Source organism: Perissodus microlepis, chromosome 7, assembly GCF_051167445.1.
Source record: "Perissodus microlepis isolate ML-2025 ecotype Zambia chromosome 7, ASM5116744v1, whole genome shotgun sequence".
NCBI lineage: Eukaryota > Metazoa > Chordata > Actinopteri > Cichliformes > Cichlidae > Perissodus > Perissodus microlepis.
This window is the reverse complement of record NC_140467.1, coordinates 56070183-56094806: the sequence shown is the minus strand read 5'-3', so window position 1 is coordinate 56094806 and position 24624 is coordinate 56070183. Positions and strand designations below refer to the sequence as shown.

Below are 24624 nucleotides of genomic sequence, written 5' to 3'. Positions count from 1 at the left end.
AAAACAACATCTCTATGGGAGTGCTTCTTGTTTATGCCATGAAATGTGCACCATACATTCACTAATGTAATGGGAAAAGAACAGGGCTTCATGTTCTGCTTTCTTAGCAAAAGTGAATTTAAATTTCAGTGTCATTTTAATTCAATATTAGTTTCCAAGACATACAACATACATTTCTGTCTTTATTATATAACATGAACTTTTCAGAGTGATGGTTAACAGCCCAATAGAAAACTTTATATTCACACTGCTATACACTGTAAGTAAAACTGATTACATAAAACTTCATATAACAGACTCTTTGCATTAAGTCTGTGCTCCTCAGAGTCGCAGCAGGAGATAATTCATTAAAATCAGTCTGTTTCCATTCATAATCCTCATGTTCATCTATAACTTGTTTCTCTGTGTGGCCTTAAAAGTCGTCATCATCACATATGTCCAGATACACATCGAAGGCCTCTCGATTGCAGTTTCCATCAGGGGTGAACACATATTTATGGAAGGTCCCGTCCACACATATGGCTGCAGGAGACAAAACAGAACTACAATGACAATTTTCTTTTTTAAAGACACAATGAGTGTAGCACTGTGGCTCTACGGTATATGGAGACAAAAAAAAAAAAAAAAAAAAAAAAATGGCATATTGACACAAATTCTTGTTCAACTATCAGATGCCATATGTAAATACAAGTGAACTCATGCTAAGTGTAAAACATGCGTGCATGGTGCATACAGCACAGAATGGTCATTATGGGAGTTTTTTTCTGGACTTTTTTTTTTCCCTTCTTACCGCGAAGGCCGACACATATGATCCAGGGCTGCAGCTACCGATTGTTTTAGTAATCCAGCAATCCACTGAATATTCAAGCTATAAAGTTTGTTTTTCTTCACATGCCACTATCGTATTTTTTTTTTTTTTTTAAATAATTGCAGACATGGGTCAAATGCTTGCGTTTACATCCTTAAAACGCATTAAAAACAGCATCAAAGCAAAGAATCAGATGATTTTTGGTAAAACTCCCATCACTATCTAATCCTATCCAATAAAGAAAACGGGATCAGCTGTTTGAGAGTCTATAGGTTGGTGTGCTTCCAGTGTGGCTCTCTCCCCTCCCCATCTTGACTCTCGGGATGTTACACTGTGACCAACTTCTTTTTCAGATTCCCGATAAGCATTATTTCGCCGCACATCTCCTCCTTTATTGTTGAGCCCCAATAGCAGGGTCTCTGGTGCTATGCTACCATGTCCTCACGCCGGAAGTCCCGGCTCTTCCTTCTTTGTTTAGCAGTGAACGAGCCAACCATTACATGCTAGGTGTGAATTTATGGTTATGTCACTGTAACAACCAATGCAGTCATGTTGCCGTGTTGTGTATATGACAAAAGAAAACATTTATATTTTGACGTTTCCCTCACCAATGACTGAGTTGACGTTCTTGGAAGTATTCTTTCCAAAAGCACAGATACAGGCACACTCAGCAGGCACAGTAAAGCTGGCCAATGACCATTGGCTGTCCACATACTGACCAATCACAGGACCCACCTTCCCAACACGTGCCAGCCTGTGGGATGAAGAGGAGCAGAGGCGTGAGGATCACGATGGTGTGTGTATGTGTGTGTTAAAAGGACTCAATTAGCAGAAAGTGGTCTTACGCAGAGCGACGGTTGAGTTTGGTGTCTTTGAGTGCAAAGATGTGAACTGTGCCTTTGTCACTGGATGCGCACAAGAAGGATGAGTCATGGCTGAAGTTGATGCTGGAAAGAAAAACCACAAGTATCATTTTACAACTGCCAAACAGGCCATTCTGTAGCTCGGTTACATTAAAACCCTCACCTCATATTTCATGCCTTTCCTAAAAATCAGTTTATTCATCATGCAGAATAAATATGGGATAAGAAGGCCTTTTCTTTGTCTTTTATTTCTCTGATCTTGATGGAGGAAAAGATAATTAATGTATTGTTCTATTGCCAAAAAAAATCCTAGTTTTTAAGATGTAAGATCTATATTAGTTTAGACTATTGTAATTCATTTAATTAATTAAAGAAATTACCAGAGAACATAATGTGCCCATTAACACATAATGGGCCAGATTCAGCAACCCCTGTTCATGTTACAAAGTATGGTTAATATCAACTGAAGCTGTGCAGTGGTGATCTTTTTTTGAATGATATGTGTAGACAGATATTTTTGTAACTGCCTCTATTCATATGCATTCATAGGAGTTTTAGGAAGAGGGCATTTATTTATTTATTTTTGATTTATTGGGTGAAGGATCTCTGTAATGCTAAGCGTGCTCCTTGCTGCATGCACTGAGGTCTGATGGTCTGATTCTGAGAGGTTTTGAAGACACAGGAACATTGAAATATTCTGGAACATTGGTGCACTACCCATTTACTACTTGAGTGTTTACCAGTAAAGAGTGGCAGGGTCTGTTCCTCTGCGCAGCTCCACCAGTTTGTCCCTGGTCGTTGTGTCGAACAGGCGGATGAGGGTTCCTTTACGAGAAGCTGAAGCTGCCACGCTGCCGGGCTGGTTGAGTGCCACACAGGCAATCTCGCTCTGATGGGCGTTGATAGTAAAAGGGGCAGATGATGTTCCAGGTTTGGTGTTGGACAGATCCTGAATAAAAAGCAATATGTTAGACTACAACTTTTACGACACAGACATTTTCTTCAGGAGAAATAAAACGTCCTGTTTGTTTGTGACTTACAACCAGCTGCAGGCTGCCACATTTGTGACCTGGGAAGACCAGAAGCTGTTTCTCCAAACTGGGACACAAATCACAAAGACCTGAAAGAAAGAATTCACTGTATTCAAAATGCTAAGCAGTATGTTGCAATGGAAAAACAGCTCTACACAAGTAGTATGATACCTTTGGGGTTATCTCTGGTGTCAAACTCAAAAAGCTTGACAGGGTTGTCTGGAAAACTGTACACATAGATCCTGTTCTTCAGCACAATGATGATCCTAGAGGGAGCAAAGGCAACTATCATTTTGACAGTTCAGTGACAATAAACAGTATGTGTGAGGTGATGTAAAACTCACTTGTCGTGTCTCATGCGGACAGCCAAAACAGGCTTGGTGAAGGTGAATTCCAGCACCAGTTTGTCCTTAGGATCCCGTGACTCCCGAGCATCGTCCCAGATCAACACTGAGACATAGACGTTGTTTTGTTAAAAACTTATTTTTCATCATGTTTTTAAGGTGTACTCACATATCTTGGGTATAGCAAACACCTCTCATAATAATGACCCCCCCCCCACACACCGGTCAAAGCTGTACAATGCACATCCTACTTTAAACCAACTCACCAGATATTTCTGAGAATTTAGGATTGACTCCACCTCCAATTATGGCCAGCAGGTTAGAGCGATGCAGCATGGAGCACAGGGCTACACTGCCAACCTGCTCATGGTCTGCAAATGACACAAACACATATTCAAGTCCTTTTTAGGGAAAGGTGCACGAGAACAATGTTTTCCTTGTATTCTCGTTATGAAAGTCATCGTTTTCCCAGCATTTCAGCCACTTGAGGTACCACGAAAAACATTTAAATACACTAATAAAAGTCTGAAAAGTATTAACATCTATAAACACATAACATGTCTGAAATATTCATGAAACATTTGAAAATAATTACCAAAATGTCTTGAAAAATATTGGTAACATGTGTAGAAATAATGAATGAGCTCTCTCTCAGGCACTGCTCTACATGTGAAAGCCGGGTCAGGGGACTCACCCAGGTGGCCCTTCTCCATCAGCGGCTCCACGTTGTAAATCCTGACCCCCGTCTCCATAGCGCAGCAGAAACAGCCTGGCGATGATAAGAGGACAGAGAAGATTTAAACCTATGAATCATTCTTATTCAGCTTTGGCAAATCTAACATGTTAGCTGCCTGGAGCCGTTTACAGCCCAGTAATAATCCTCCAAACTGAACCAGGTGCTGGGGACATCAGATGCTTTTTCATTGTCTTGCCTCCATAGTTCTCTGTAATATTCTGGATATTTATAATTGAGCTACTTGTATATATTAAAGTTATTTCTTATATTTTGTAACTTTGTAATCTATTTTATTATCTAATTTAGTTCAGTCTGTTGCTGTTCCTATCGTCTTGGAGCAACTGTAAACACATAATTTCCTTAGGAATTAATTAATAAAGTATTCTGACTCCGATTCAAGTGCTACATCATAGTGCTAGCAACAGTAACAGACTCAGCAGACTGATTTTGCTATTATATACTAGTTTTTAATATATTCTTTCTAAATAATGCTAACCAAGCAAAGCAATCAGTATATTAAAATAAGTGACTAAGAAGCAACAGCCTATTTGCTTTTTATGAGATCTTCTGTCAGCTGCTCCTCTCTGGGGTCACCACAGCAGATGATTTGCCCACATCTCACCCTGTCCCAGCATCCTCCTCCTCCTCTGTCACACCAAACCTCTGCATGTCTTCTTTCACTACATCCATGAATCCTTTCTTAGGTCTTCCTCTTTCTGTCTGGCAGCTTCATCTTCAACATCTTTTGTCCAGTTTATCTTCTATCCCCCATCTGCACATGTCCAAAACATGCTTCTCTAACTCTGTCTCCAAACTAGTCAACCCACACCTTCCCTCTGATCTACACATTCATCAACATATTGCAATACATTTTCAGTTTACACAGAAGATAAGTCTCAGCGCTGCTGTGTTGGGGGAAGGCTGTGCTCACCAAGCAGTGACCAGGTCAGAAAATCAGACGATTAACCGGCAAAACGAGTAATCACTGGTAATTAATGAACGTGTGGATGGATATCAGGAGAATAACTGAAGGTACATATAGATTTTCCTTTATCACACATTTGCCTGGTTCTGTATTTCTTACTAATTCTGTTTTTGTATATGTAATATGTTTAACCTCAACCACAACTAGCTTAATACATGTAGTTTCTGTCTGGTGGTTAGCTCGTAAATCGTTCTGGGTTTTTCACAGCAGTGTTCAGTCATGTTCAGTTTCATCTATGTGTATTATTCTAATATCATACCCATCTAACCTAATTTAGCAAATTTTCAGAGAGTGACTTGTAAGTTAAAAGACATAAGAAATCTTACATGGATTATTTCCGAGACACAACTTTATGTTGAAAAGCTCTGAAAAGAATGTAGTTACAGAACAAAGCCATTTCCCTTGAAGGCCTTCCCTTTGTGTAGCCAGAGAACGTGCCACCGTTCTCACACCACTTTCTCTAGTTTCATTGTACCCATTGTTATCTTGTTCTTTTGGGCGTGCATTTTCTCCTATAACGTTAATATGAATAAAATGTTTCGAGCCTCTCTGTTTGTAAATCTGCCAGGTTTCTCCTCAGTAACTCAACTTAGTTTGGCATCTAAAACGTGCACTAACTCAGTTCATGAACAAAGGCAACTTACTTTGGTCCTGATTGAACTGCAGGCTGTTTACTCCTCTCTGCTGGGCCATGGCTCTCAAACAAGCTATTACCGGTAAACTGCAGCAACCTGAGAAAGATGGGACAAAAGAATAGGACGGATGTTCAGGCCACAGTCTTCGTTTTTCTCTGGATGCTTTAAGCTGAGCAACACAAGCTGGCAGAGGCAGCTAGCCACATTAGCAGGAGGCAGAAGCGATCATTTGTTGGTTTTTCTCTGGGTTCAAATATATATGCATATGCAAGTCTTACCATAAGGCGCACACCAAAAACGAGACGAACGATTTCAGGCGCTGATCAAACGTCGACGGAAAACAGAAATATTGCAACACACAGGTTTGTTTTTGTTTTCCAAGGAAGACGTCACCGACACGTGCTTCCGGTTAGGTTCCGCTTCCTGTTAAAAATAAGTAAACAAAAGAACGTTAAATTTCTATTAAACGTTAAAAGATTAATTGCATAATCTGAGTTCATAATTGTAATAAACATATTCATATCAATTATTAGCCAACCAGCTTATTTTCATCAGAATAAGTGGTCCTTCAAACTGGAATACTCACACTGGTTTCTGTGGGGCTTTTTATGGCGGTTGCCAAACACCTTCAGGTGCATTACCGCCACCTTCTGGACTGGAGTGTGGATCAGAACAGCTTTTACACCCATGCTCTCATATAACTTATGAGAATATGGGTGTTGCTTTTTAAAACCCAAATATCGCACTATAATCTACATCACCTGTATTCATTTGTAATATTTATTTTACCCTTAATTGAAGTCTATTTTTCTGCAATTCAGAAAATTGAGAAAATTCAGAAATTGAGTGAGTTCAGTGTGCACATCTGATCATCAAGCCTACCATTTCTTCCCCCAGAAGCCAAAAAAGTGCAAACAATAAAGTCTTAACAAATTCTGGTTAGAGAGAAACAAAGTATTTTGGTTTATTGAACAGTGGAGATGAATCCACCAGATCCTGGCCATCATATTTTGATTAATAGATGTGTCAGTGATGACAACTAGTTTGTTTGCTGACTGCTAGTGTCATTGTTCAGGTGCTGGAGTAGGCCGATAGAACCGCAATGCTAGTAATCTGGTTCTCATAGCCTCCATCGGTGGCACCGAGATCAGACATCAATCCCAGTCATGACTTTCCTTCTCAGTTTGTTTAAGGGAATCTTGGAAAAACGAGAAACAAGCAAAGATTAAAAACAGCATTTTTTTAAACTCATTGAGTCTGCATGTATAGAATTACTAGTTAACTTGGACTTTTTAAAAATATAATAAAAATAGTCTAATAAATGGTTTTAATAAGCTTTTTCATCTCTGGAAGTTAAACTGCTGCTATCATCTTCGTTGTACATCCAAATGCATCCTCAATAATCGAGGCAAGGAAAACCCAGAAAGGACATTCTGGGATCATCAGGTCATTGCCCTTTTTTTTTTTTTTTTTTTTTTTAAATTCATTTTGCAAACTCCAGATGAACAGAATCAGCTTTCAAGGGCATCTTTGTTGTCAGATGTCAGTTCAACATCATTTGACTGCCATGTCTCGGTCAGACATCTTTTCTTTGTTTGACATTTTTCCCTCTCTGTAGTTGGTTTGCATCTTTTCAGTCCTTAATTTCTGTGACTTTAGCAGTTTCTTTAACACAGCCCCCCTCTGGCATTTTGTAATCTGTTCATTCGGGTCTTAAAGTCTGTATTCTGCCACACTAGTGTTTTGGCTGTTTCTGCTGGCTGACTTACATTCTGAGACTGTTCAGAGTGAGACTTATTATTAGGTCTTTAGTTTCCTTCAGTTATTCTTTTACTTGCTATTGAGGCCAGATCTCAGGTATCTATTCCAGCTTTCAACTGTTGAATGTGGTAAGTAATTACAAAGCCCACCCTACATTTCCTTACAGATTTTCCTTTATGTTGGTATTCTATTGGATGTGACCGCGGCTTACAGAGTGGTTCAGACTTTAACCAGATGTGCTACAAATTCTGGGTAAACACAAAGGTAACTACTGATGTCCTTTGCCAATACATTTCATTGGCATATTTTATACAGTTAGGTCCATAAATATTTGGACAGAGAACTTTTTTTTTCTTCTAATTTTGGATCTGCACACTACCATAATGAATTTTAAATTCAAATGCAGTTGAAGTGCAGACTTTCAGCTTTAATTCAGTGAGTTACATAAAGATTGCATGTACATAATCCCTTAATTTCAGAGTGCAAAAGTATTTGGACAAATGGAATAACTGAAAATAAAATATTCATATCTAATACTTGGTTGAAACCCCTTTGTTGCCAATGAAAGCCTGAAGTCTTGAACTTATGGGCATCACCAGATGCTGGGTTTCCTCCTTTTTAATGCTCTGCCAGACCTTTACTGCAGCAGCTTTCAGTTTCCGTTTGTGGGCCTGTCTCGGGTTTTCAACAAATGAAATTCATGCTCAATTGGCCATTCAAGAATACTCCACTTCTTTGCTTTAATAAACTCCTGGGTTGCTTTGGCTGCATGTTTTGGGTCATTATCCATCTGTATAATGAAACACCACCCAATCGATTTGACTACATTTAGCTGGATATGAGCTGACAGCATGTCTATGAACACCTCAGAATTCACTGGGCTGCTTTTGTCCTGTGTCACATCACCAATGAACGCTAGTATCCCAGTGCCACTGGCACCCATGCACGACCAAGCAATGACACTGCCTGTGCCATGTTTTACAGGTAATGTGGTATACCATCATTCTGGTAGAATCTGTCCAAAGAATCCAAATCTTTTTGCATTGCTGAGTTCACTAGTACTTTCCTTCTTTCTCAGGATGTACCAAATTGTACATTTAGCCACTCCTAATATTGTAGCAATTTCTATGATTTTTTTTGTTTCTGTTTTCACAGCTTCACCTGCACAGAAAATGTCTTTTACCGCATGGTTCACAGCAAAATCTTCCAAATGCAAGCGCCACATCTCAAATCAACTCTAGGCCTATTATCTGCTTAATCAATAATGGGATAATGAAGGAATTGTCCACACCTACTCAGGAAATAGCCTTTAAGTCAATTGTCCAATTACTTTTGGTCCCTTTAAAAAAAAATAAATAAATAAATAGCGTAGCACATGTTAAAGAACTGAAACTTCTAAATCCTTCATCCAATTTGAATGTGGATACCCTCAAATGAAAGCTGAGAGTCTACACATTATGTCCATGTCAACAATATGAATATGTTTTAGTAAACAGTTAAAACCTGTGTCAGTGTCATATATATATATATATATATATATATATATATGGCCCTAACTGTATATATAAATCATATGTACATATAAAATGATTAAAAATGCAAAATGGTTGTCACAAGGAAACTCACTTTTGCCACTTGGAGGGAAAACAAAAGTCCTATATTAGGCTGCTCTTTTTAGCTAATGAATCTTTACAACTCACTTGGATTTGGGTAAGACTTGAATTCAGAGGCATGGCTACTTTGACAGGCAGCTTGGCTGACAACTTTTTGATGGACAATCCCAGACATTTTGTTGGATCACTTTCTCCACATTAGCACCAAACAGCGCCTCGGTGCACCTTGCTAAGATTCCACATGCGATCACTTCTGGTTCCAACAAAAATATGGTGGCTACACTAACTTTAAAACTTCAAAATGTGGAGACCACAAATGAAATTTATGTGCAGTGAGCAGAGTTGAGAATATACCACAGCTGTAGAGACGTCGAACCCTTTCAATGTCAGTCTTTGTCAGTTTATCTCTCTGTCCCATTTCCTTCACATCTTTCTTTGGGAAGATGGTGGGCAGGCCGGTCGCTGAAAAAAAATCCCTGACACAAGAGTAAACATCTTAAAGTGCCACGTAACCTTTACAGAGAAACAGTTTGTTATACATTTGTCATCTTGGGTACTGTACCTTCCATAGTGCATGATGGAGGTAGCGTCATATGGAAGAGAAAAGGTCTCACCATCTTGCATTCTGAAGTTTTTCTCCATCCCTGAAAGACATGCGATACTTTCCCTGAGTGTAAACAATCAATAACCCCCAAAAAGTTTTGGTAAATGCACAATGTGCAGTAAACTGTGGTGAAGCTCATCTTCCAAGATATGAGCTGTGTAAACATGTAAACAGGTTCATTTTTTTTTTTTTTTTTTTTTATGTCAAATAAAGGGAAAGCTGGAGTTTGAAAAACATACATACAAAATACATTTTCTTATTGTACAAGTTCCAAGCATTATGACCATTTAGCTACCATAGCTTTTAAACTGTACAGATAATATTTGAGGAGAACCCTTACCTGGCATAATGTTGCTGTGAATAACGGTGATGTGCTGTTCACGGTCCATCCTTGTGTGTTCATGGTGGAAACCCAGAGCATGAAGAATCTCATGTGCAATGTTACCTACCATGCACTGGGGCCCAACAAAAACAGGCTGCTCGCCACCCTTTAAGCCCACAAATGACGCACAGCTAGAACAAAACTGCAGGTTAGTGTCCTGTTTTTTTTTTTTTTTTAATGAGACATCCATCTTTAAACATTAATATCTGAAAAATATAAAGCAGTTGTTGCTGTACTTAATCTTGCCAGCAGTGAGGAGAGTCTTTTTCTTTTTAAACCAGCATTATGTGCCTTGGTCAGGGTGCTTAAACTCACTTTCAATTTATCCATTTCCATCCTCACAGTCATGAGCTCTGAGGCATGACTGAAGTACCAAATTCACAATTTTTTGTTTTGTAGACTGACATTGCTGAGTGATTCTCTGTTACGTAATAGCAGTTGCTAGATTTAGTGAAGGCTGATATAGGTCAAATATTCTGAGTATGCTGACCTGCAGTACAGGCCAGAGGTTTCTGCAGCCAGGATGTCATATTGTCATGTTAAGATACAGAAACTGAATATTTCAGAAACCCAATCAGAACACTAAGTGCTGCAGAAAACTTGGGGTGTTCAGCATACAATCTGAGCTCCAACTGCAGTTCAAACAGAGTTTAGACTGAGCTTCAGAAAACTACCTACCCTGTACTGGTTTTGAAGAGCAGGTAGTTTTGCTCGATAGTTCGCTTGTGGAAGGATACACAGGTGTGTTTGGACACCATCTCCATAGCAGAGAGAATATCATCTGTGCGACTAGCTGAAAAACAAAGTGGCAGTAAGACAGACTTCTCAAAGATCCAATGATCTTTAATGCACATACTGTGTTTACCTAAATCTGGGCTAATGATATAGGGTATCTCCAGAGATGGCCAGCTACTGCTCACTGCATTCCTGTCATTCTGCAGAAGAAATGAAATGCTTTGAGTGTTCACTGACTGCCTAGTCCACATCACACCTTTGCTCAGTGTTATGAAGCTTAAATGACCTCAATGAACTTTTTCCTGCGATTTTCTGGTCTTAATTGCCATGTTCATGCCCTTCTGAATTTGTTTTGTAAATTATGGTTCACATTAGACTCAAAGGAGGCAAGGCCCCACCTTGTTGTTAGTTTCTGTCATTCTGATCATGTTTGGATTCAGAACACTAGAATTATGGTGGCAAAAATGCTCAGCTGGAAGTTTACCACAGGTCCCACTAACATGGCTGTGGTTATGTCCATATTTTACAAAGAGTACGATTCTTGCAAACTTTTTTACTAAACTCAACAGTGTGCAGACATTTCAAACCAAATTTTGTGTAAAAGTCTGTCTGTGGATCTGTTGCCTCAGTTTTGGCATGTGCTCTCAGGTAACTCACCAACAGCACCATGTCTCCTTCTGCCAAAGCATAGTTTTTGTCCATCAGCTCTAACAGAACGACAAGAGGAGATCAGCATGAAGCTATAAAGTGCTACTACAAAGTTGTATTGTTCAATCACATTCAATTATTTTCTACCATTAGTTCGTGTGATAACTTTAAGGTTTCCAGTGCTTGTTTTGAAAAGGTTTAGCTATTAACTACAACTGATATCCTAAAAACTTCATAAATAAAGGCTGATAAAACATTTATCAGCCACACCCTTGAGGTGCTTCCTAGTTAGCCAAAATGATCTGACCCATTAATAATCAAACTTCATCTAGAAGAATTAACTCAGCCCATATGACTAACTGACACTGAATAAACCTAGGTAGCTTGTGGCTCCTGGTTGCGCACAACTGACTGTGTGCAGTGAGGTACAGCATCATGTATGAAGAAAAATTATGACTAAAACACTGTTAGGGCTCACCTTCTAAAGTTTCTGGGTTTTCCTCCATGTAATGCACCGCCTTGATTAGCCAGTCATCTTTAAGTGCTGTAAAAACACATTTACACAGCATAACGCTCAACAGTGTTCTGATATTTAAAATACCAGAACACTCATCCCTCCAGGCTTAAACGTGAACACATTATACCTCGTTTGGCTTCTTGTAGAGGACTACAGTACACTGAAACACAACAGGAGAGAAAAACACCTGCTTGCTTATTTAAAGAGGAAAAATGTAATTTAAAAAATAATCATGTTAGATGCTGACTTTTTACCATCTTTCAGATATTCTGCACACACAAGAGCAACACAGAGTATTTGCAGCATGTTGTTTAAGGTCAGGACAGAAGTGAGGCTTCCAGCTCCTCATCCTCATTAATTGCACTAAATAAAATCAGCTGTGAGCTGATGCTGCTTCCTCCTTCAGTCCTGTGAGGCTCATAGGAGGAGGTTTCACAGTTTTAATAAGGCAATACATAAATACATTTTAATATGCCAGTATATGGTGTAGGGTTTCACACATCTATTCAAATTATTCTGTTTTTTTTTTTTTTAAGATATCACCAAATCTCAACAACAGTTACCTCAGAGTGTTTCATAGTGTAGGTAAAGGCCCTATAATAATACAGAGGAAACAGAGGAAACCACAACAGTCAGACGGCCCCCTTTTTCTTAATTTATCAATATTTATACTATATTAATATTTTATTATCAGCAGTGGAGAAAGTATGCAAAACCTTAAATAAAATTATATGTATAACTTTCCAAATTACCCAATATATACACACACATTTATTTATATATATTTTGTTTTTTTAATGTATTTTTTTATTTTTTAATTTCTTTATTTTTTATTATTGCGCTCATATGCAGTAATGACTCCACACCAAAGGGTGGCAGACCTGCGCCATACACATGCACACAAATCACTATTAAGAAAAAGAAAGTATTTCCGGTTTAAAAACCAAACACGGGCTGAAGACGTGGGAAGGTAACGCTATTTAGCCGAAATTTCTTGACATTTGTAAGGACACTTTTATCAAAATGTTGAACAGACAGGGAGTTTGGTATGTGCTTAGTGGTCGTTGACGGTAGAAGAGAATAGGCTGCGGTAGTGATGCATGTTAATGAACATGTGGTTCAGCTCTCAGGTAGTAGACAACATGCGCTGGTTTGAAGCTTTGACTGATTTGAAATGCTACACGTTCACTGCTGCGTTTAAACAACGATCAGCGGTGGAGGGGACATTAGAAACTACGCATCCTCTTTCGAAAAGTTTGTACCTTGGACTGATTTGTTTTTGGACAGGCACTTTGTATTGTAAGGTTAAGCCCCAACAGCAATACAGAGAAACCCCAAACATCAGATGACCCCTATGAGGGGCGGCCGGTGAGGGGAGGAAGACAGGAAGCAGACGTGCTGTGGAAGAGAGCCAGAGATGAATAATAATTCATAATTAAATGCAGAGAGGTGTATTAATGTATGGTTAGTGACGATGCAACCAGTGCATCATGGGAATTCTGGTAAGATACCATATTTCTAATATGTTTATGGCTGAGTACAAAAGTCTTAATTTTATCTGAAGTGAGGTGACTGATTGGAATCTTTGCTGCTGTTTCATTCATTATGAGGAGACTTGAAATGTTCAGTGTTTCCTCCCTGCTTCATGGTGCTGGGAGAGATCTTCAGTTGCTAGAACTCACAGACTTTAAAATCATACCTCCAACACGGTGACGTTAAAATGTCTGTCATCTCACGTCACAAACCAAAACTGTCTGAAATCTAACAGGACAACACATTTAACACTAGAGCCAGGAGGGATCATTTTAACTCCTACCTGCAATAACAGCAGTAATGATGAAGTTGTTCATTTTCATCTAATTTCTATTCTAATTTTAAGTGGGATTTGACAATATCAGTATTTAAGATTACTTTATAAGGTTATTATGATCATTTTACAACAGCCTTCATGTCAAGGTAGGATCCATCTTTGAGGGTTTTAAGCTTCAAATCATTTTTCAGTACAACCAGGAAGTAACCTCAAAAGCTTACCAAGGCTTTATTCACCCATCTATATCTGAATGCTTTTATGAAGACGTTTGGAAATATTCCTGTTGATGAAGTGTATGTCACCAAGTTTCCTTTGAAATCCTTCTTCTTGTGCTTCAGTGTTTTGTTTGCAGTCATGACAAGGTGGGCGAGAGCTAACAATGTCCACAAACACAAACCAGCGGAGGCCACCCCCTGGAGTCAGCTGAGAACAGGACGACCACCAAGAGCCGGAGGAGGCGACGGTGGCAGCAGCAGCACTGCTGGTGTTAAAGGAGTAGCTGAGAGGAACCCTCTGAGAAAGACACAGCCCAGTGGGTCTGCTATAAAGAAACCCAACGGCAAGAAAAAGCAGTACATCAGCGAGGATGTAAACGGCTTCCTGGAGTATCTCCAGCAAACGGGGCAGCACCTGGCTAAAAAAAGTCAGGAGGGAGAGCATGAGCTCAGAGAGGAGGTGCAAAATGCTCTAAAGAAAGACAAGAAGAGGGAGGACAGGAGGATAAAAAGACAGACCAATAAGAAGAACAAAATGGTGAGTTGTTGAAAGTCTGAAACATTTTCCCAACTAAGACTTTTGGAAACTCCCACCATGTTCACAGTAGTGAAGTAGTGGCAGTAATAGTAGTAGTTCACAGTACATTGAATTAGAATACCTACATTTGGTCTGAAAAAATAAAGTAGACACAAAAAGTGAAGAAAATTGTGTTTGGTCGATTATTTCTTTGTTTCAACAATATATAAATCTTATACAACTGGAAAGCTTGTTTATTTGTAAGGAAATTCCATTTGTGGTTTGAGCCGTAATCATCTTACATCAGTTTAATGTTGTAAGGTAAAGATCCTACATAGTGCTCTCAGTACTCTTGCTGATAGATGAAAAAAAAACCTAAGTTTTATCAGTTTATACATGTAATGTAAACAGAATTGGTCCTAGTATGGAAACCTGCGGAACTCCACAAGGTTAACTTGCATGAACAAATTGGAGTCTATTAGATAGATATGATATAAACCACTGCAGCGCAGTACCTGTAATACCTACAGCATGTTCTAATAGAATGTTATCATCAGTTGTAACCGTCACTAAAGCTGTTTCTGTGCTGTGATGAGCTCTGAAACCTGACCGAAACTCTTCAAATAAGCCATTCCTCTGCAGATGATCTGTTAGCTGTTTAACAACTGCTCTTTCAAGGATTTTTGAGATGACAGGAAGGTTGGAGATTGGCCTATAATTACCTCAGGCAGCTGGGTCAAGAGATGGCTTTTTAAGCAGTGGTTTAACTACTGCTACCTTGAAAAACTGCAGTACATAGATTAATAGAGATTGGTTCATCATATTTAAGATTGAACATTAATTAATGGTAGGACTTCTTTGAGCAGTTATGAACAGCACGCAAAAGGTGATCCCACGAGTGTTCTATGGGTTTAAGGTGAGGACTGCAGGCAGGCCATTCTATCCACTCCTGAATTCTGGGATTAGTCTCTGATAAACCACGCTGTTTGAAGGCAAACATGTTCATGTTGGAGGATGGAGTTCAGTCTTAGACTGTGGAAAGTTAGTTAGCTGGTGAGCTATAAATATTCCATACTCATCGTTTCCCTACAACGTAATGGATAAGCCAACATAAATCTCAAAGAAAATTCAGTTCAGTATTTTTCAGTTCAATAAAGATAGGGCAGGAGGTGAGATACTGCCGCCTGTGGTCATTTGGGGAGCACTGCAGTTGTTGAAATCTTCCCACCTGTATGAGGTATGAATATACCTGTTAACGTTAACAAGGCTAGGGCCATTATTGTTATTTTCTACAAATTCAAGATGACATTTAAAAGCACTGCAGAGTTAATTGTTTTTAACAGTATCTTCTACCGATGTGCGTGACACACTAAGCCTGCCACCACAGCCGTGAACATCACACCTGTCAGGAGGCTTCATGGTGGCTACACCTGATCTGGAAGTGACACTTTGTTCTCAATTTTTTAGCCGTAGTTGTCCAGGCTTTCTGAAGCTCCTTCAAACTTTCAGTTTGGACATTGGCTGCTTTTTCACTCTGCTTTAGTCTAGTTCGTGTTCCTGGTATTTTGACAGGAATGTTTTTTCCCTCTGTTATGCCACTTCACACTGACGAACCAGTGTTGTGCCTACATGTAACTTTAGGCACAGCTCATCACAAAAACACACCACTTGTTCCTGTTTCTTTAGTTGAATCTATGAAAAAATCCTAGGATAACTAAAATAAGATAAACAAAAACAGTAGATCAATTTGGGAAGCTGTGAGTTGACATATAAATATTGAGCTCACACACTTTTCAATGAAAGTGTTCAGTGCGCATCAAACTGGTATATTTTAAAAAGTTTTTAAAAGTTGTGATGTTTTTTTAAATCTTCGTGAACTTATAGAAATTCTGTTGACCCCGATGTGATCTATGAAGCTCCTCTGAATCCTCACTCATGTGTCTCTTCTCAGTTCTGTTTTAACTGCAGGAAGCCCGGTCACGGGTTGGCAGACTGTCCAGAGGCTGACAGAGATGAGGAGATGGGCCGAGGCATCTGCTTCCGCTGTGGCTCCACTGAACATGAAATCTACAAATGCAAAGCTAAAGTGGACCCTGCTCTGGGTGAATAAACACAGAGACTAACACCTGAACAGCTGTATCAGATTTGCCTGTAACACTGCTGTAACCATGCTGCTTCTCTCAGGTGATTACCCATATGCAAAGTGCTTTATCTGTGGTCAGACTGGACATCTGTCACGATCCTGCCCTGATAATCCCAAAGGACTTTATGCTCAAGGTAAAAAGACAGATATTCATACATCATGTCCTCGATAAGTAATTTCACACTCGCATGAGAGGGGATAGCTGGTTCCATGTTGGCAGTTTACTTAGTCTTTAAACTACAATGGCAGGAGGTCTTCATCTAACCTTTTAGCTCTCTGAGGTAGTTTTAATCAGAAAGGAGAACATTAGCATTCAAGTGTTTGTGTTTTAAAGCACCTTGAGGCAACTGTTACTGTGATTTGGTCCTATATAAATAAAATTGACCCAGCATCTTTTTATGCATCCGGTTCCTAAATCCGTAAAGCAGACCTATTGTGCTCATTTCTAGCTTTATATTTGTATTTTTGGAAGCTAGCTTTGCACCATTGAATGTTTAAAATAACCCTTTACGATGACAGAACTGCATCTGCATCTTGTGTTTTGCAGGAGGTTGCTGTCATATTTGTGGCTCAGTGGAACATTTTCAGAAGGACTGTCCAGAGCACCAGACTCCAAGTGAGTACCTTTGGAATTAAACGTTTGCTTTTGGGATTTCAGTGCACCTGAAAAATGATCCATTTTAGATTATTTTGCAAAATCACTCAGAAGTCTTATATTAATTAGAGAACATCTTTGGCTTAGGAAGCTGAAAATGTAAAGGTCTGTTGTAGGTCTATAACAGATGTGTTTCTAGCCTGTGGTGTGGTGGGTAGCTAGAAATAATGGGAAAGGATTTGGGCGGGGCATGGCTGATGTTTCTTTTTCTTTCCCTCTTCATATGCTTCCAGATAATCATGTGACAGTGGGCTGGTTGTCCAACAATATGAGTGCAGACCATGAGGAAGTGCACATTCCAGTAAAGAAAGCCAAACCCAAGCAGCCTAAAGTGGTGAAGTTCTAATCACAGAACTGAGCAGTGCTAATGTGTATCCCTCGTTGTACTTCTCTGACCCACCTCAGCTTCTGGACTTCATAAATGGACAGGTTACCCACTAACAGGGAATGAAGTCTTGTATACCACTGTATATGAATGAGATCTTTTTAATAAAAAGTTTTCCACAGCTACTTTTGATATGCTATAGTTAAGAATTCTTGTAGTCATAGTCATAAGTGGACACAGACTAAGGCCCCTGCAATTTCCCTCAGCATATGGATTGCCCACTCAAACAGTGGATGGTAAATTAAACAATCAGGATGTGATTGAAGGGAATTTTTATTTCAACAAGAATTTTACAGTCATCCACTGGGTTGTCTTCAGTTGTCCAATTACTTTTGAGCCTCTGAAAATGACAGGGTGTATAAAAATGGCCTAAATGGCTTGTGCAATACCTTTGTTATTAAAGCTGTCATTAAATAAAAAGTCTGTGTCTGTGTGGATGTGGACTCCACTTGCTGCATAATCAGCACATGTGTGGTTGTGATGCTTTGTGGAGCTGCAATGTGGAAGCACGGCCACTCAGAGGCAGTACTAAGTCTTTCTGAGCTTCTGTTATGGACCAGTTAAGCTTTGGCCTGAAAAATGTAGAGAACTTATAGTCAGTAGGCTGCAGGCCTGCCTCTAAAAAATTGTGTCTTTGATTCTCACAGCGCTGAAAGTCCTGTTTTTATGTTTTGCATAAAAATCTGGTACAGTGTCAACAACCAACATCTTTTTCTTATTAAGGGATGTTTTAAAGCTGCAAGGAAAATTTCCTTCTCATAGGCATAAGGGAATAATGTGATAATATTGCAGTGTGTTTTCAGTTTTCACAGCTCACCAGGGGGGCTTATATGACTGATCAATAAGAATGTCAGCAGTCCGACTTGATAATAAACTGAACCTCAAACATAATACACTGGCAGCTACAGAGAGGAGGCTAACAGACTCACAGGAAGCTTCAGGAATAACAGATCATTTTTTTGGACTTTACTCAAATGTTCACTCCAGACTTTTTCTTTCAAGATGAAGATAAATCTTTGTTTTCAGTGCAACAGCAAGGGCCTGTGTTGCACTGAAACTTCCCCCTGAGAGCACGAAGAAAAGAACTTACATCATTGATGATGCAAAAGGTTTCTTGGAAATCCAGTGCAGTCCTCAGCAGACAAAACTGCTTTAGTTGATGAGAAAAATAGTGGCTATCAATGCTGACCTGATGTAGTGCTGGCCTAGAAAGATCTTTCTTCTTGAGTTTATTTATATTAAAAAGAAAACGCTTTACATATCAGAACATAATAATCATCTAGTCAACAATGAATTACAGTAGTCCAGCCTAGAAGTAATAAATACATAAACTAGTTTTTCAACATCAGGATATTTCTAATTTTAGAGATATTGTGCAAATGGAACAAAGCACTCCTACATATCTGTTTAATATGTGCATTGAAGGATATATCCTGGTCAAATACGAGCCCAAGAAAAACATCAGCAATCTAATTACTCTGGAAAGAGTTACAAGGCTCTATCCGAACAATCTAAAGTCCATCATTGTAGCCCAAGAAAAATTCTTCACGAGTGGAAAACAATTAAGACCCAAAGGTCTGACTGTGCAATGTTCAGAGAAACTGCAACAACCCCCCCTCCCCCCCCCCCCCCAAAAAAAACAAAACCTCAAGAGCTTGATCTTGGACTCATTACAGTACAACTTGAAAAGGTTTGTGCGATTATGACTTCTAAAAACAACATGTCAGCACAGAATCAGAATACTCTATTAATCCCTAAGGAAATTATGTAAAAGCACAGTGTAGCTTTGCAGAGCTGCATCTAAACAAAACATTAAAAAACTTCTGGAACAATAAAACCAAAGTGGAGATGTTTGTCCATAGTAACAGCAGCACGTTTGGAGTAAACCAAATGGCACAAACACCTCAGACCAGCTGTTAACACAGTGGTGGAGCGATGATGATTTGGGCACCTTGCAGTCACTGAGTGGAGCATGAACCAAAGTTTTCTAGAGTCAAATGTGAGGCCATCTGTATGAAACCTAAAGCCTGGATGAAACTGGGTCATCTACAGGGCAATGAATGCAAGCACAGCAGCAAATCTACAAAAGAATAACTGAAAAAAGAAAGAATCAGTGCTGCAGTGGTCCAGTCAAAGTCCAGACCTCAAACGCGCCTGAAATGCTGTGATGGGACCTTCATTGAGCTGTGTATGAACAAATGCCCACAAACCTCAATGAAATGAAGCAACACACTTACATTAAGTAGTGGAGCACAATGATGACATTGACTCGTCCCCATGCAGTTCAGTTCAATATTATTTAAATAGCGCCAAATGATGACAACAGTTGCCTCAAGTCGTTTTATGTTGTAAAGTAAAAACCCTACAGTAATACACTAATGCACGGTTGAATTGTGGCTCGTGTTTAAGATAATGCATCCACAGTCTTAAGTTCATATGCATTAGTCAGTTGTAACTGATCACAATTGTATGTTAAACTGATTTCATGAATTAGATCATAAAGTCCTCTGTTTCTCCATCTTCATCAGCCACATCTCTGCTTTACCTGGGTGTGTTGTGTTCCTCTTCTTTCTCTGTAGGATTGCTGCCATTTCTCTCACCTATTCACAGCTATGGTTTTGGTTAAACCTGGATCATGCAGTCTGAGTTGGTCTCTCTCTGTGACAGTTAATAAATAATGGACTTTAATGCCTCTGTGGAACAGATTTGGCTGGTACTCCACATGTTGTTTATGTTAGGGTTAGGTTAACATCTTGGCTTCACTTCCAAAAGAGTTAATCAGAAAGAAAAGTCTTACAGAGGAAATTATGACAAATGTATATTTGTTTTATATGCTTGCATGTTAATGATAGTATATTTTTCACACAGTTGCTCATAGGAAGGATAGTTTCTGAAAATTCTGACACAGTAAATCATAGCAGAGTGAGTGGGGGAGAGTGGCTACCCTCATAAGACCCCCCCACACACACACACACACAAACACACACACACAGTCTGCACACAGCTGGATTCTTTCTCATGGAGGCAAAGTGAAACTGCAGCCAGACAGCTCCTGCACTGTGCCAGCTCGCAGCCCACAGTGGAGGATTACACAACTTACCAAAAAGTTTTCATCCACAGGAGAGTGTGCCTTATAACAAAAGCACAGAGGCTTCATTCTCTTATGTCTCCTGGTTCCAATTTCAGAGAAGCTGAAATGGGGCCTTTCCTCCAAGCATTGTTTTTATGATTTTGAATTGCCCAACATCTTGCCTCAGTCCTGTTCTCCTCTGAGCATGCATACATACGTAAATCTTCAGAACCTCAAGGTCATATCCCTAACTACCATAATGATGGCACCATTAAAAGTAATCATACACTACTCTTTTTGGTATATTAGCAACATGGCTCAAGCATCGATGGTACAAACAGCTATCAGATGCTAATGGCTTTTTGTACATTTTTTTTGTAGTTGTTTTGTGTTTCTTTGCTGTAGTGCTGTGATATTTTGCACTCTGTACTTTTTATGCATTTCTTTGCTGTCGTATTCTTCCTCCTTTGAGTTTCTTTTTATCTATCTTTGTGTCTTATTTTATTTTTTCTGCCTCTTTTGTGTCTCTTTGGAGTCTTTCTGTCTGCTAATAATTGCGTGACTTTTTGAATTTGTGTCTCTTTGTAATCACTTTATATGTTTTTGTGCAGATTGAAGCCAGTGGTCCTTTTTGTCTTTCATTTTAAAGTTAATGCTAACCACTAACACTAACCATCTAGCAATTCTATGGATAAATGCACGTAAAATTTGTGCTGATTTTATAAGATGGTAAAAAAAAAAACATGGGCTAGTAATTATATAGCACTATTCTACTCTGAGTACTCAAAGCACTTTTTTTTTACAAAAAAGCCTCATTCACCCAATCACTCACACATTCATACAATAACTTTTTTCTATATCTTGTCTGACATTCTCACACACTTAGACTCTGATGAATACTTCAGGGACAACTCAGGGTTCAGTATCTTGCCCAAGGACACTTTGACTTGTGGAGAGAGGAGGCGAGCCACTCTACTCCCACTCTTCCTTAAAATTGAGCTTTAAAACATGTGTTTACTGTTATTAATTTAACCCAACCTATGATGTTTCTGACCCAAGTCATGTTCTCCTTCTGTCTGCTCCTTCTAGCATATAATTTACCTCCATCTCCCCCTATTCCAGCATAATGGCCTCCTTCACTACATCCATGAATCTTTTCTGTTTCTGTCTTTGTCTTTTTATGTCTCTCTAACTTTGTCTCCAAACTGCTAAATTGAGGCAGGCAGCCAGTGGAGTGAGGCTAGAACAGGGGTTATATGCTCTCTTTGAAGAGTTCCTGTTAAAAGGGACGTAGTCATGCAGTATTTTGTCTCCAGAGGGTTTTGGAGTAGTCACCCAATGTGTTTGTTTAATATTCAGCTCTGTAGCCAGGTGAATCCCCATTGTGTCTTGTAGAAGCTTCTTCACAAAATCCCTCCATTCCTTCAGGAATAGTGAATATTCTTATTCTTTAAAGATCTCCCTTCTTGGTCAAGTAGTTGGTTTTCCTGATTTTTCATCATTTTTATCATCTTGTCTAACTGTTCCACATTTTGAACAAAATCTTCCACCTTTTCAGTTCGTATCTCAGCCTCAGCTATTTCTCTGATTGATGTTAGTGAATCCTGATTGAAAACCATTTAGCTGTTATTTTTAAAGTTTTGTATCGACTCCAGTTAAACTTCCAGTTTTATTTACATTCATTTTAGTTTAATTTTCATTTACATTTGCCATCTTGTGCCATCGGTTCTTAGTGGTGCTTTTTTTGTTTCTTCCCATTGTCACTCCTCTTATAAGTTCAAATATTAACCAAGAGTTTTGAGAACAGCGGTTTAACATGACAAGATATGTGGGATTGGTTACTTTATGCTTTTAATTAATAAAAACATATAACCTTATAATTAACATAATAATTAGTAGATGACCTGCTTAACCCCCTCAGATACAGACATCCTAAGTCTTAAAGACAAACTGGATGACCTCTAATTCTCTGATGTTTAACGGACACAATAAGCACAGTTTTCTTTATAGTTAAATAATTCCAAGTGAATTGAAATGAAGACCTTACCACAAAACAGGGATTTAAGTTTGGTAAGCAGTTATTTCAAGAATAATGGCTTTGAGAGGCTGTCCTTTCACTGATGTGCTTTCTACTATGTTAAAGCACACAGAAGTACACACAGAAGCCCATAACAGCTGATTTTTTGTAGTGATTTACTAAAAGTGTGATCAGAAGTTCAGAGATGTATGTATGACAGATTTGATTTGGAGTAACCTGTACAGTTTCATTTCTGATCTTGACGTTCATAACTACATGAATGGGACTGTGCTAAAAAAAAAAAAAAAGAAAGACAACCATGGTTTCCAAACGGACAGGAAATGAGTGTATGCTAAATCCCTCCCAAAACACAGTTTAATTAAACTTTCATAGCTATAACAAGGTCAGACCCAAATGCTCTCGGTTTAGTATCAGCAAAAGGCTATCCATAAAGTTTTTCTTGCAGTTGGTAATTAAGTTCCTGTGGGACTAAAACTGTTCCAGTAGCAAACTACACAAGGTCAGACACAAATACATCTGAAGCAGTGTACAGTCCAGCCTGATCTCTTTTAGTCTTTCAGCCTCAGTGGGATCCATTGTTTTCTTTGCTTTTTTTTATTACTTGGCTGCATTTCCTACCCTGAGGTGGAGCCTACTAATGTAACGGGTTCACTCCAACAGTAATCCCTTCCTGTTTATCTATTTGCATTTTCCACAAACCCTTCATACTACACACCCAAATCACTGGGTTAAAAATGTTCCCAGTTTGGTTCACTGTTTACACACTTTTCTGACAGGATCAGATATAATTTTCTCTGTAACCCACTGTTGAATTGTTGGATGTTGTGAGTAATATATCCCAGAAAGTTGATTCTGTTCATCTGGATGTTGTGTCTTTAGTGGGAGAAACATTTCGTCACTCATTCAAGTGACTTCTTCAGTCTCAGCTGACTGCAGGTTTCCCCAACCTAAACAGTACACTTGCATAATGACCAAAACTAGCATTACTGGCTAACAATGGGTCATGAACTCAGTTTCATAAACAGTAATATGCAAATTATAAGGGCCAATGATCAAGGGCCATGAGTACCACTCACTGAGAGTTGGAGAGTTGGCTGCAGTCACAGCATTTTAAGATGGTGAAAGATGTACCCTTACCTTTACCCTGAGATTTGATTTTCACTCAGGTGTCATACACATCCTTGAACCAATGTGCTGAATCAGTGGTGTTCCAGGATAGGATAATAGAGCTCCCTCTTCCATTTCCTCTATATACAAATTGGTCACAGTGGGGGAAACTGGAGAACCAATGGCACACCCATGTTTCTGCCTGTAGTACTTGTGTGTGAAATATGTGGCATGAAGACACAGCAGACACACTTGGTTCATGCTGATCATGGTTCATGCTGTTTTTGGAAGTAAATCCCCTGTGGATAAGTTAATTTATTGGTCCTCTTGCTTGTCATCATTCCACACTGTAAGAAATCTTGTAGTGTTTTTAGATAGCTCTTTTAAATTAGAGAAGTAAGTGTCCACAATTGTGAAACCTGGACCTGGACACGCTGACCTGGATAAGCTGAAGGAGGTGGCTGGGGAGAAGGAGGTCTGGGGTTCTCTGCTTAGGCTACTAGCCTCTATGAACCAGTCGCAGATAAGTGGAAGAAAATGTATGCATGACATAACTGTTTATATCAAATGTGCAGCATTTTTTGGTAATAGTTTAATAAAACAGCTATATATTCTAACTTGAGGTCTATTATATAGCAAATGCAGAAAAATGTTTAAGAAAGTAAATAAGCGGGTGTTCTAAAGGATATGAATTCAAAGGAGCTTGCAAAGAAAAGTGTCTGGACTTCTTTAAGTTACTTGAAGACGTTTCACCTCTCATCCGAGAAGCTTCTTCAGTTCACTTCTTCGAACTGAAGAAGCTTCTCGGACGAGAGGTGAAACGTCTTCAAGTAACTTAAAGAAGTCCAGACGCTTTTCTTTGCAAGCTCCTTTGACTACGATGACCTGGATGACTGAGAACCTTCACAGACAAAGGATATGAATGTTTGCCTGCAGGACACCTGGAGAGATGTATAAATTTTTTTTCTTTTTCTTGAGTCTTGAGTGATATTTTCGTAGTTTCCCATCATTCTTACCACACA

The 24624-nt window shown here is 39.1% G+C and overlaps 3 protein-coding genes across 4 annotated transcripts; 1 reads left to right on the top strand and 2 right to left on the bottom strand.

Moving 5' to 3' along the window:
- Window positions 1-113: 113 nt before the first annotated feature.
- wdr45 (WD repeat domain 45) lies at window positions 114-5820 on the bottom strand. Its single transcript, XM_084936140.1, has 11 exons — window positions 5681-5820; window positions 5412-5498; window positions 3741-3815; window positions 3313-3417; window positions 3047-3152; window positions 2874-2968; window positions 2712-2791; window positions 2412-2620; window positions 1654-1755; window positions 1417-1562; window positions 114-522 (listed from the first exon to the last, which is right to left on the bottom strand). Exons 2-11 carry the CDS (start codon window positions 5458-5460, stop codon window positions 413-415), a joined length of 1077 nt encoding a protein of 358 aa, XP_084792266.1. The 5' UTR covers window positions 5461-5498; window positions 5681-5820; the 3' UTR covers window positions 114-412.
- Window positions 5821-6241: 421 nt separating this feature from the next.
- Window positions 6242-12019, bottom strand: LOC146384234 (hatching enzyme 1.2). Its single transcript, XM_084932614.1, has 10 exons — window positions 11917-12019; window positions 11790-11822; window positions 11624-11689; window positions 11155-11204; window positions 10628-10697; window positions 10441-10555; window positions 9721-9893; window positions 9339-9420; window positions 9131-9252; window positions 6242-6600 (listed from the first exon to the last, which is right to left on the bottom strand). The coding sequence occupies exons 1-10, from the start codon at window positions 11966-11968 to the stop codon at window positions 6557-6559; spliced, it is 807 nt and encodes a 268-aa protein (XP_084788740.1). The 5' UTR covers window positions 11969-12019; the 3' UTR covers window positions 6242-6556.
- Window positions 12020-12558: 539 nt separating this feature from the next.
- zcchc9 (zinc finger, CCHC domain containing 9) lies at window positions 12559-17824 on the top strand. 2 transcript variants are annotated; one of them, XM_084936138.1, is made up of 6 exons: window positions 12559-12632; window positions 13811-14225; window positions 16156-16306; window positions 16389-16481; window positions 16895-16963; window positions 17236-17824. In XM_084936138.1, exons 2-6 carry the CDS (start codon window positions 13827-13829, stop codon window positions 17346-17348), a joined length of 825 nt encoding a protein of 274 aa, XP_084792264.1. In that variant the 5' UTR covers window positions 12559-12632; window positions 13811-13826; the 3' UTR covers window positions 17349-17824. The 2 variants fall into 2 exon arrangements, with proteins under 2 accessions (XP_084792264.1, XP_084792265.1); XM_084936139.1 differs by lacking the exon at window positions 12559-12632 and adding an exon at window positions 12641-12665.
- Window positions 17825-24624: the final 6800 nt, after the last annotated feature.

Excerpts from the sequence above, each read along its gene's own strand:
- wdr45 (XM_084936140.1), bottom strand. The coding sequence starts at position 5,460 with ATGGCCCAGCAGAGAGGAGTAAACAGCCTGCAGTTCAATCAGGACCAA. Across the intron at positions 2,969-3,046 it reads GTCCGCATGAGACACGACAA|GATCATCATTGTGCTGAAGA; the intron begins GTGAGTTTTACA and ends TGCTCCCTCTAG. Across the intron at positions 1,563-1,653 it reads AAACTCAACCGTCGCTCTGC|GCTGGCACGTGTTGGGAAGG; the intron begins GTAAGACCACTT and ends TTCATCCCACAG.
- LOC146384234 (XM_084932614.1), bottom strand. The coding sequence starts at position 11,968 with ATGCTGCAAATACTCTGTGTTGCTCTTGTGTGTGCAGAATATCTGAAA. Across the intron at positions 10,698-11,154 it reads AAGGAGACATGGTGCTGTTG|AATGACAGGAATGCAGTGAG; the intron begins GTGAGTTACCTG and ends TTTCTTCTGCAG. Across the intron at positions 9,421-9,720 it reads TCACAGCAACATTATGCCAG|GGATGGAGAAAAACTTCAGA; the intron begins GTAAGGGTTCTC and ends CATGTCTTTCAG.
- zcchc9 (XM_084936138.1), top strand. The coding sequence starts at position 13,827 with ATGACAAGGTGGGCGAGAGCTAACAATGTCCACAAACACAAACCAGCG. Across the intron at positions 14,226-16,155 it reads CCAATAAGAAGAACAAAATG|TTCTGTTTTAACTGCAGGAA; the intron begins GTGAGTTGTTGA and ends GTCTCTTCTCAG. Across the intron at positions 16,964-17,235 it reads TCCAGAGCACCAGACTCCAA|ATAATCATGTGACAGTGGGC; the intron begins GTGAGTACCTTT and ends ATATGCTTCCAG.